General features: G+C 29.9%; 2 protein-coding genes across 3 annotated transcripts; one reads left to right on the top strand and one right to left on the bottom strand.

The window, feature by feature from the left end:
• Positions 1-2,829: 2,829 nt before the first annotated feature.
• Positions 2,830-7,114, bottom strand: LOC106670828. Of its 2 annotated transcripts, XM_024227818.1 has the most exons (8): positions 7,001-7,114; positions 4,808-6,889; positions 4,597-4,749; positions 4,344-4,534; positions 4,133-4,262; positions 4,002-4,075; positions 3,335-3,544; positions 2,830-3,270 (listed from the first exon to the last, which is right to left on the bottom strand). In XM_024227818.1, the coding sequence occupies exons 2-8, from the start codon at positions 4,869-4,871 to the stop codon at positions 2,887-2,889; spliced, it is 1,206 nt and encodes a 401-aa protein (XP_024083586.1). In that variant the 5' UTR covers positions 4,872-6,889; positions 7,001-7,114; the 3' UTR covers positions 2,830-2,886. The 2 variants fall into 2 exon arrangements, with proteins under 2 accessions (XP_024083586.1, XP_014256950.1); XM_014401464.2 differs by having other exon boundaries at positions 4,808-7,114.
• Positions 7,115-7,228: 114 nt separating this feature from the next.
• On the top strand, positions 7,229-11,890 carry LOC106669551 (retinol-binding protein pinta-like). Its single transcript, XM_014399092.2, has 7 exons — positions 7,229-7,501; positions 9,610-9,769; positions 9,825-9,930; positions 9,990-10,142; positions 10,199-10,309; positions 11,565-11,670; positions 11,743-11,890. The coding sequence occupies exons 1-7, from the start codon at positions 7,363-7,365 to the stop codon at positions 11,793-11,795; spliced, it is 828 nt and encodes a 275-aa protein (XP_014254578.1). The 5' UTR covers positions 7,229-7,362; the 3' UTR covers positions 11,796-11,890.
• Positions 11,891-11,892: the final 2 nt, after the last annotated feature.

Here is an 11,892-nt window from a genome sequence, read left to right as displayed (position 1 = left end):
AATCTTATATCCTCCTATATATCTGGTAGTACTCAGGGATGTACTCTATGGACAGTAAAAATAAAAAACTGATTTATGAACTAAACATATAGAAAAAAGTCTAAAACCAATTTTACTAGCTCCAGGTAGTAGAAAATGCTTTTTTAAGAATTATTGGAGGGTTTCCACATTGGACTATGATAGACTATATGTTTATGTGAACTTAAACATACCTAAGAACCCACATCTATACTGAAATTGTCAATTTTTATAACTCATGCATAAGTAGCTCTTTTGAGCATATAAAAAAAAAACTTTTTTCTTAATATGGAAGACTTGAACTACCATAAATACAAGCATAACATACATATCATTTGCCCAATAGTAAAAGTATGTGAATCTACTATTTACAATAAGATATATCCATTTGTGTCGTAAATTATCCCGCAACAACATGTTTTATGTAAAAAATAAATCAGTATCTATTAATCTGTCATAAACACATTATAGATGCATTTGGTAAACATTGTTAAGTCAATTCAATTCACACATTTTGCAAAAGCATTTGACACTGTCCATCATGACATTTTGATTGCAAAATTGGAGGCATATGGTTTTTATAGCAGTCTTCTCTGTTGGTTTCACTTATATGGAAAATATATTCCAAATAGTCAAAGTTAATTTTTTTTAATGTTTTAAATTTACAGTTTTTTTTAGGAATTCATCAGGGCTCTCACTTAGGGCCTGTTTTGTTTCTTGGTTTTATAAATGACATTTACTCTGTGCTTAATGATATAAATTTTCTTTTCTTTACTGATGATCAAAAAATGTTTTAAACCTGTTTCTTCTTATTCTGACCACTTAATCCTCCAAACTCCAAAACAATTTAAAATTTCTCTAATATCGGTGTTTAAATAATAATCCAAATCTTAATACTTCAAAATGTTTCTATATCCACTTCTCAAGGTACAATAATTCTAGCAATTACACTTACAATCGATGACATCCCCTCAATTCAGTTAACATTATTAAGGATCTCGGCATCTTGTTTGACCAACAGCTAACGTTCAAAACCCACATTTTAAATTTAACTGCTAAGCTATAAAACTTCTCGGATTTATAATTAGTTTTTTTAAGATTTTCAGAATATTCAAATGTTAAAAGAGTTATATATTTCTTTAGCCAAATCCATCATTGAATTCTCCTCTGTAGTTTGGTCACCACATTGTAAGTATCTAAAACATTCTCTTAAACGTGTTCAGCAAAATTTCTCAAATATGTACATTTGGTTTTATTCCATAATATAGATACATTTGAAATCAAATGTAAAAAAATGATATTTCTCTATAAATTATTAAATAATCAGATAGACTGTCCAGAACTTCTCAAAGTAATTAACTTTAATATTCCATCTCATACACCAGAAATCCTTAAACTTTCAATGTAGCCTACAGTAGGTACAATTATTATACCTGTACATTGAAAAGAGATTTAATCAAGAAAAACAATTGAATTGAAAGAAAGCATCCTACATGCTAGAATTACCAAAATTAAAATAATGGCCAATACTAATTGGGAGACTTATACAAAATGTACTGAGGATAAGGCTCATCCCGTTAGCCTTGGATGAAGAGGTTGATTACGAGGGCGGAGACTAGAGCTACTGTATAGCCTCTGGTGCGGTGGGACAAAAAACTTGACATACATACTACGTGTTTTACATTTTCCCCTTGAATCACATTCAACAAATTTTGGTTTGACAAGATTAATGCCAATGTACGTACAATTGTTCAACATTCTCTTTTGATCAATGTTATTCTATAAAAATATATATTAAAAAAATCTTTTAGAAGCTAAATTATTAGTCAAGGAGCATCCGCTTTAATAATTATGTTTAATTGTTCAATAAAACAAATAGTGATTCAAGAAACTTTTGTACAAGATCAATATAATAATTATAAAGTATCTTTGTTTATATTATTTACAGAAAACTAACAAATATAACAATCTTGAGAAAAAATAAATAACTATAAACAATAAAATTAACCTTATAAAAAATTAAGAATACAAAAAATAAAATTAAACAGAATAAAAACATTACCCATATTTACATAATTAATATAATTAAACAAATATTTAAAGAATACGATCAGGGTCATATGGCTATCAGAGGAATCAATATAAATATAAATTATTAATTCATTTACATTTTAGTGGTCAATTGACCAAGTTACATCTTTCAATTAATTATTATTTCCATGTAAGGTCTTGGTTGAGATAAAACTTCGAAAAGTCCGAAGATAAAGTTTGAATCCTGCTCGTGACACGACTTTTTTATCTCAACCAAGACCTTACATAGAAATAATAATTAATTTATAAATATAAATATTAAAAAATGTCAATGATTGTGGGGTAAGAAACAAAAGTATTTTCATTATAATATACTCATATCATAAGTATACAAACTTTACTATATTGTAATAACTTGTAATAAAATATAATAGTAATGTAATCTACTGAATGTTATGATCGTATTTTTGAATAGTTTAATTATTTTTTGACATAAAAATATATTTACATGTCGTTTTGGGAGAATTGACTAAACAAGGGTAAACCTTACCTTCAGTGCACACTTCAAAATTTTAAGTATCCTTAAAAGGATTAAGCTAAATCTTATTTAAGATGTAGCAGACATTAAGTAATACCTGCTTTATTCTACTGATTCTGAGGGAGCATATCTTGCTATTTTTATTGATACAATATTTTCTCAAATAAATACTTTCTCTTATAACTAATTGAATTATATAATAAAAATATTGTGGCATTGACTGAGCTTTTCAGTATTTTAAATAGATAACATATTAATAAAGGATTGTTTAGATGAATAAAAACACTTTTTTTCTTCTATTAATAACTCCTGTGTTTATTCCTTGACATTTTTTCTTTAGATTCAACCATGTAGATAAAGTTATGAGGCAGATTTCCTTGACCGATCACAGATATAAGCTTCTTCACTGAGCCGCATGTTATTTTGTCACTAAGTTTACCAAAATTCCAACCTCGTCTAGTACAACTGATTCCTTCTGTGAACGGTGTTGCAGGAGTCCCAGCTTTGTTCGTCGATGGCCCATTTTCAATAGAAAAGACGAGTGATTTTCCTTCACGAAAAATAGCCTTCCATAGGTATTTAGGGTAGGGCACCATGCCTTGTGTCAGCCAAAGTTCCTGGTCCTTACGGTTTCCAGTTTTTATACCGTAAGTTCCAGCAAGTATTGTTATCGGTTCTGAATCCTACACACAAAATAATTTATTTTAAATATATAAAAAAAAGTGCTTTATAAAAGTATAAACTGACGTCTCTGTATTTTTTTCTAATCGTTTGTTCAATTAATTTCCAAGGTCCGTTGTAGGTCGAATTCCATTGTGGGACTGTATTTAAATAGTACAATGACATTTTTTGCATGTTGTAGCTCATGAAGTCTTCAGGCGGAATCAAGAAGCCTGGAACTATTGCTTCAACATAAGTCGGAGGTAACGCTGGCATTTTTGCAAGCCTTGTGATCTCCTGAAACATAATCGGTTAGACAAAATAAAAATAATAAGAGAAAAATAACAAATACAGATACATTTTTGACTAAAATTCAACCATTCAATCAATCATTTAACAAAGCATATGGATAAAATTGCATTGCTGTAGTATATTTTTCTTGTATTAAGCATTATTTATTCAATAAAGTGTTATTTTTATAATTTAAAAAATTTACTTAAATAATAATAAATACTTGTATAAATCATAAGAATCTTCGTTTTTGGTTTTTAGATTGTTATAGTACTTAATCAAAGAGATATTGTAATCATAATTAAACATTAAACTACCGAATAATGGTGTTATCTGACCTAAAATTACTGCAATTATTTGCTTTTGTTTAATCATTATATAAGGTCATTAACTTGATCCTAACTTATATTACTTTTTACATACATACAGTCATTATTTAAAAACTCCTATTTCAAGTACTTACTGCATTGTAGACCTCAGAAATATTACGGACAATGGACCCATAGATATCAATAACTTGGCCAATTTTTATTTCCTCTAAAAAAAGGTCCATCAATTTATTATATTTATGATCTAAATCATAATAAATCCTACCATCTATGCCAAGATGTTTTACCCTGTGCCTATACACTTTTGGAAAAACCACAGAATATACCCAGTATGTTTCACCTCTTTCTTTGCTGTGGCAAATCGACATTCCTTTTATAAACTCTCCATTGTCTCCCTAAAAGTAAAGAAAAACTTTTTTTTTTTCAAAATATAATTTAAACATAACATAAAACTTTAAATTTAGAAATCTTTTTACCTTATATCCAACATCAATAAATCGACCTCGCTTTGGGCCGTTGCAACTCCCTCTATAAATTGTAATAGGATACATTGGCCGATTACATGAAAATGAATTCAATGGAAAAACACCTCTCCTCGTTTTTACTTTTCCACCCGCTGTACAAGTACCATTCACTGACTTTGTTGAATAACGATTTAGTTTGTTCCCTTTAAATAAAATATCCATAGTTATTTTAAATAATGATTATTTGCTTTAAAAAAAATCTTACCAGAGCTGAAACAACTAATTTCAACTGTTTCACCATCTTTTAATCCAAAAATTGACAAGTCGTTGCCATCAGGCATCAGTTCTCTTCCTTTGGCATTCCGAAACAAGGGTGTGTTGATTGTCATCTCATCTAAGTCCATCTTGCAAGCATTTCCTACACATGGAATCTTATAATTTGGCATCAATTAAGAAAAATAAATGTTAATAAATACCTGGTAATTTTTTGGCAAAAGAACAACTGGCCATAAATGTTGAAATAAGAAATACAAGTCTCATATTGTAGAGATCTACCTTTGCAGGTTTGTAATTGCAAGTGTTCGGCAAATGAATTATCCACTACTCCGCTGACTTTTTATAATATCTACTTATCTGAATTTCGCTATTTTGCCAAACAATGCTGATAAATAAGAACATTTTTACTCACTCTATGACTTTGTGATTAAGGACTTATGAAACTTGATTAGACTGTGAGTCAGCAATACTTCTCTCAATTGTGGCACTTCCTAGTTATTAGTTCTGCTTAAACGAATACTATGGCAACAATAATCAAATATAATTGATCGATAAAGTGCTATTAAATGTATGAAAATCATATCATACACCAAGACTTAATTCAAATTAGTATTAACCCATAAGTAAATTGAGGTAATTGTTTTGTGTATAATTACCAAATAATTTTGTTTGTATTATATTTTTTTTTAAATTATAAGTTGGATGATTGTAACAAAGTTTTGATAAATAAAGCTGCTTTCAATATTTGGGTGTTTATTTTTAATATACATTCTATTTTGTCAGAGAGAAAGGATTGTAAGCCATAACAAATCATCGTGACTGACACTGGAGGAGTGAGGAGAAGCACCCTTTTGTGCTAAATGGAATTCTTTTCTCTAAAGAGGCAAAATATCAACGATTCAGCTTTGAACAAAGACTTTCAACTGAACAACTAAATAAAATCACAGAGAAACACATGGTAGATGTAAACCCCTTTTAAGAAAAGTTGGGGGCCAAAGCCAAAAATGTTCCCACAGCTATTTTTATTTATTGCTGAGCACTGTTGCTGTGGACCTTTTGTGGCAACCAAACTGCTAAAAATATTGATCTAATAACTCCTTTGTTCAATGGTAATATAGCCCAGGAAGAGGCACGCAAAAAAGTTCATCAATCAAAAGACTATTGCAGAAACTAACAGTAGAACTACTAAATCTAGGACATGTTCGGACTAGAACAATAGTCGGACTGCTAACTGGGCTGCAGACTCCGAAGGTGTGTGTAGAATCTGTGGAAGATGTCCTCTGTTGGTCTATGTAGGCTGAGATTCTTACTCAGGGGAGTCCTTGAAAAAGCTCTGGGATCTGGTGAAAAACCTTAAGCTTAATGAGGAACTCATTACTATAACAAAGAAGCACAATATGCCAATACTGGTCACGGTGTGCAAGTGGTAAAGAAGCTGACTCCTTCTCTAATCTAATCTAATTTAGCTGCACTATAGGTAGTTGAATGTTAAACAATCCTATGTGAATAAATATTAAGTGAAAAAAGAAGATATATATAAATTGGCTGATGGTCATTATACAAAGATAGTAAGGGTAGACAATTATTTCCCTTCATTTTTCCTTTTACTGATTCTTCAGTCAGCAGTAGACAGGCATTTACTTTGCCCTCCCCCCCATAGTTGAAGAATTTCTTTTATTGTTGTCAGCACTTTTTGGGCGGTAGGGTAAAACTACCTTTGGGCAAGGCATCTTTTTCTTTTACTGTAATCAATGTAGCTCCCTACATTAGAGAGGATCTTTCATAGTGTGCCGTCACCATACATGAGAGCTAGTGAACCACTATTATAGTTAAAGTTGAGAAAGTGAGGTTTAACATCATCTTCTTTCTGCTGTGAAGGTTGCTTCTGTATTGCTTGCAGGTGTCGAGTGCTCAAAAGAGTTTGAGGGAGATCATTATACAGGATGCCTTGTACTCCTTGCAAAGCTTGTAGGCTTTTGGCACTTTTTTTTGTTGCCTGAAAGTTTTGTTCTCTTTATTTTTTTATTTCTGTGGTGGTTTCAGACCTTTGTTGTTTCCTTGCAAGGTTTATTTTGGAGAATGCCATTCCGTGGAATTTAATCTGGCTTATTCTTTACTGAGGCCTTTTTAAAGGTGCCAAATTTATCTTTTTTGGCTGCTCCACTACTTAAACTGTACTTCAATAATTTTGAGGTTTTTCATTTCCTCTTTTACTGTAGTGATTTTTAAGTGTGTTACTTGTATTCGGGCTTTATGTTAAAATACTCTCATCTTCATCTCACCTTGAATAGAATATTGAAAGTTGAATAACTACATTAGTATTGTATTTTGTACAATTACATTAGTATTGTATTTTGAGAGAAAATTGCATCTTTCAAATTCAAGCAGCTTACCATGTATAGTATACACAATATTGATTACAGTAGAAAATTTCCATTTTTTTTTTACATTTTTGTGGTTTCTTATTCAAGTTACAAAATTGTTGAATGTTATGAATCCTATCAATAACCACAGACTAAAGAATAATAATAAAAAATGCTGATATCGAATATCTCTCTTCGAACTAGAAAAAAAACTTGTCTTTATTAGTTTAACGACCTTGGCAGATTTTTTTATCAGTCAAACAACTACTTTATGTGGTGGAGGTAGACAAGATTTTTATTGTATCATCGTTTCTGTATCAGCAACGTCGGCGTTTTAACATTTATCGTATACATATATTATTTAATTTATTATTGTGAACAGTAAGGATTCGATGGAGAGAGTCAAAATAAACGAGAACGACCTCAAATACTGTGCAGACAGGCTGAACGAGAGTCCAGAAAAATTGGAATTGTACTTGGCACAGATGAGGGATTTTTTGAAAGGGAAAGAAGAACTTCGGGCAAAAACAGGTAAATTTATAATAAACGAGGACAAGTGAATTTTATTTGTTAAAACAAATTCACAGGAGAAAACAGCAACAATTTAAGTTGAAAGTAGGTTACTGTCAAAGTGTCAACTGTCAAAGTTTCAACAAAGCAACAAGTAACCTCAATGATAATTAAGATGTAATACATGTTCGTAAATGATCATGTTCAAAGATACGACTGAGTAACTTTAAATTGTGGTATTTTTACGCTGGAAGATTTAATTTTATTAACTTTGATTTTAACATACAAAATGTGAAAAAAAAGAAGTTTAATAAAATAATTATAAAGATCGGAAAATTTAAAATATTCAAAATTTATTAATTATACAGAATGAGTGTAATTAGAAACTATTTGTTATATGTACATATTACTTCAATATTATCTATTATTCTAATCAAAAGTCCAATGACAAATTTTAGCTGAATTTCAACAATTTTGTTATATTAAGTCAATTGTTAAAAACTACCGGCTCATCAATGTAATTTGGATCATAGACAAAGTACTTGAATCAATTATTTGTGATAAGATGTCCACTTATGTCTGCGATTATTATCTTGCAGCAATAATGTTTTTTAAACAATAAGTCAGTATCCATCAATCTTTTAATCTATCAAAAACTTTGTTGCATTGATAAACATTGTTATGAAGGTTCAATTCACACTGATTTCATGAAAACATTTGATATCATCACAATCATCACATTTTGATTGCAAAGCTGAAAAAATGTAGTTTTCGTGACAGTCTTCTCTGTCGGTTTCACTCATATCTGGAAAATAGGTTCCAAGTGGTTAAAGTTAATTTTTCTGAACCTTTTAATTCTCAGTTACAGGAATCCCTCACGGATCTTACTTAGGGCCTCTTTTTTTTTTTTTTTTTTTACTAAATGGCATTTATGCTGCGCTTAATATAATTTTTCTTCTCTTTGATGACAATCTAAAGATTTTTAAACCTGTTTCTTCTTATTCCAATCACTCACTTCTTTCAAATTATTTAAGTTTAAATAATGATATAAATTTTAATACTTCAAATTGTTACCATATATGCTTCTCAATGAGCAATAATTTTAACAATAATTCTAATAACTACATTTATACAATCAATGGTACCTCTTTCACATCAGTCAACGTTATTCAGGACCTAGGCAATTTATTTGACCAACAGCTAATGTTTAAAAACCACATTTAAGTTTAGCTGCTAAAGCTCTAAGACTTCTGGGATTTAGAATTCATTTCTCTAAAGATTTTCAGAATATTCAGGTGCTAAAATTGATATATTTATAATCATTTATTATATTTTTTTTACATAATTTTGCTGTAAATTATTCAAAAGTTCTAATGACATTAAATATAGACTCGCTTGAAACCAGATGTGAAAAAATTGTATATTTCTCCATAAATTAATAAACAATCAGATAAATCCCCCAGAACTACTCCAATTAATTAACTAATCCATGGCATTTTTTAACACCAGAAATCCTCTAACTTTCAACTTAGCCTTCTATAAGAACAATTGCACTTTTCATTCTCTGATCAATAGGGTTCAATGACAGCCCAACTCCATTGGCATAGACTTTTTTCATCATAAAATTTAAAAAAAACTAACTTCCGTTTCAATTTTTTTTTCAAATATTTAGTTATATCTTTTTTATAGTTTACATATTCTAAGTTTAGTCATCTTTATTTAACCTAATATCATATAATTTTAAGTACTTGTAGTTACATTAAAAATATTCTTTCTTTTTATATCCACTTATATTTGTATTTTCTTATATTTATTTACTGTTCTATTTATTTTTATATTGTGTTTACCTTGTTGTATCTAGAAAGATAAATGGTGGAGTGAGTGTGTTGTTCAATCCTTTTAAAAAGTAGTTATTTTGAACGATCCGGATTTCAAACTTATAGCTCATCATCAGGTTGAAGAAATTTACAACCTGATGATGAGCTATATCCAGATTGTTGAAAACAACTAACAGTGAGTAGGAACTATATTTTTGAAAAGATTTTTTTTATCTTGTGATATTACGCTTCCAAGCCTGCGCTTGTAATAAATAAAAATATTTTTGAATAATTACAAATGTTGTATTGCAGATGATTACAATTTGATACGGTTTTTAAGAGCTGCAAAATACGACATAGAAAAGGCAAAGAAAAAGATTAGCTGTTATTACAAGTTTCGAAATGAATGTGACGCTTGGTTTAAAGATCGAAACCCAAATCTAAACGATATAAGTGCTTTACTTGAAATTGGGTAATAACTTTACATTTTTGCAATTGAAAGAGATGTAAACATTTTCTTCTCGTAGACTATTCCTGCCTGTATTACAGAGAGACAGCAAAGGGAGATGTATAATAATTGTAAGATCTGTCAAACACGATCCAAAAGTTCACTCAATTGATAGTGTTTTTAAGGTGATAAAACTTAATAAAAATAACTATTATTCTAAATTATTTATGTTGGATTTGATAAGGTTGGGTTTATGGTTTTGGATCTATTATTCGATAAATTTGAAGATACGTCAGTTTATGGCGTCAAAGTTATTTTTGATTTGGACGGAGTCTGTTTGGGCCATGCTCAACAACTATCCATATCTATAATAAAAAGAGCTGTTCATTCATGGCAGGTAAAAATATATTTGTATTATTACTTATTCTTGTTACAACTCATTTTACTTTTCAGGAATGCTATCCAGTGAGAGTTAAATCCCTAGATTGGGTCAATACTCCAACATACATTAATGTTGTCTTGAACATTTTTAGGAGTTTCATGAATCAAAAGTTAAAGAAAAGGGTAAGGTTTTCTTTTAGGCTTTTTAATTTTTTATTTACTTAATGTCTTTTGCATTGTCCTTCTATGGCTGTGTGAGTTTCAAAAGTTAATCTAATTATTTTGTATTTCAAACCAATTAATTTTCAGTAAGACAGTATTATTTGTCATACTTGATGGTTAATTACTATCTATAAGCTGGATATTAATTTTCTTACAGTACTTAAATTTTAATTATACAAATTCTTCTTTCTCAAATTTTACTATTGTAAGGAGTTTTTCTTGGCTGGTAAAGCTCCATTAAATAGTGAAACCTGAGAGAATTGAAATTTCAATGGAAGCAACTAAACATTAATTAAAAACTCTTCTTCTAAAGTTTTGACAACTTCCAATATACATTGGTGGACAAAATAAATGCACCACCCTTAAATTTTAATCTAGTTTATTCATATTTTGCATATCAAAAATAGGACTGGTTGTAAAAATGACATTAAAAAAAAGTTTATTACTAAAAAATAATTATGGAATAAAGAACAAATAAATAAGTAAATTTAAAAAATGTAAAACCTCTTTTTTGTCCCCTTTAGTACAGAGTATTTCCACTTCTTGCACGAATTACATACTTTGCACTCTTCGGAAAAGATTTCTAATAAAATCCTGAGGACTTATTTCCCATACAAAAAAAAAAAAAAAAAAATAGATCCTCTGTTTTGATTATTGGAGGAAACAAAGTTTTTTAATTCTGCATTGTACTTTGTAGTAGTTTTGTGAACATAGGGTGTGTTGAGAGTGAAAGTATTTATTGGCATGAACGTGTAGTTTGAGGGGGCTGGTTGTGGAATATTGACCATATTAGGCTATTATATAATAGGTGTAAAGGGTGATGGAGGGTATCAAGTACTCCACCACCCTGAGTGAATGGTATGTAAATATGAAAGGAAATATTTAAAAGTGAGTGTGAATGATTTTGGATTTAGGAACTGATTGTGTTGGGCGCTGAAATGACCCAACCTCAGTTGTTGGACGGATAAGATTGAGTCCTGACCCCGACTGCCAACACCTAGGTTGGGTGATTCTCGATGCTTGTCATTAAATTTATTGTAAATTGCAAGAGCTGGTATTGTCAGTGTATTGCAAGAAGTAATAAGCTCAACTGATTTGGCCCAATATAAATCAGTAATCAACAACATTGAGAAATAATAATATAAAATAATGTCAACATTTAATATTTTAAAGAGGTAATTTTTTAAACTTAATATTATATTTAATTTGTTGAAAGGTTTATGTTCATGGAAAAGATACAAGCAAGTTATACGAACGTTTTGAAAGAGGTATTCTTCCAGAGGAGTATGGTGGAGAAGGTGGGAAGCTTGATGCCTTGATAGGTAAAATAATTTTCTTTGTCAGAAAAATAGCCGACGTACATTTTCTGCTAAATCATTAATTTTGATTTTCAGCCTTTTGGAGAGATGCAGTCATGAACAACAAAGATTGGTACAGCACATCATAGTAAAGCTTTTCAGACTTGCTATTTTCAGATTATTTAAACAATGCATTTATACAGTAGTATATTTCAATTAAACTTATCATTAAAGGAAAATGTACAT

This window comes from Cimex lectularius, unplaced genomic scaffold, assembly GCF_000648675.2.
Source record: "Cimex lectularius strain Harlan isolate CLEC.00 unplaced genomic scaffold, Clec_2.1 scaffold209, whole genome shotgun sequence".
Lineage (NCBI taxonomy): Eukaryota > Metazoa > Arthropoda > Insecta > Hemiptera > Cimicidae > Cimex > Cimex lectularius.
The sequence above is the reverse complement of the archived record's forward strand: the minus strand, read 5'-3'. Positions and strand labels throughout refer to the sequence as shown.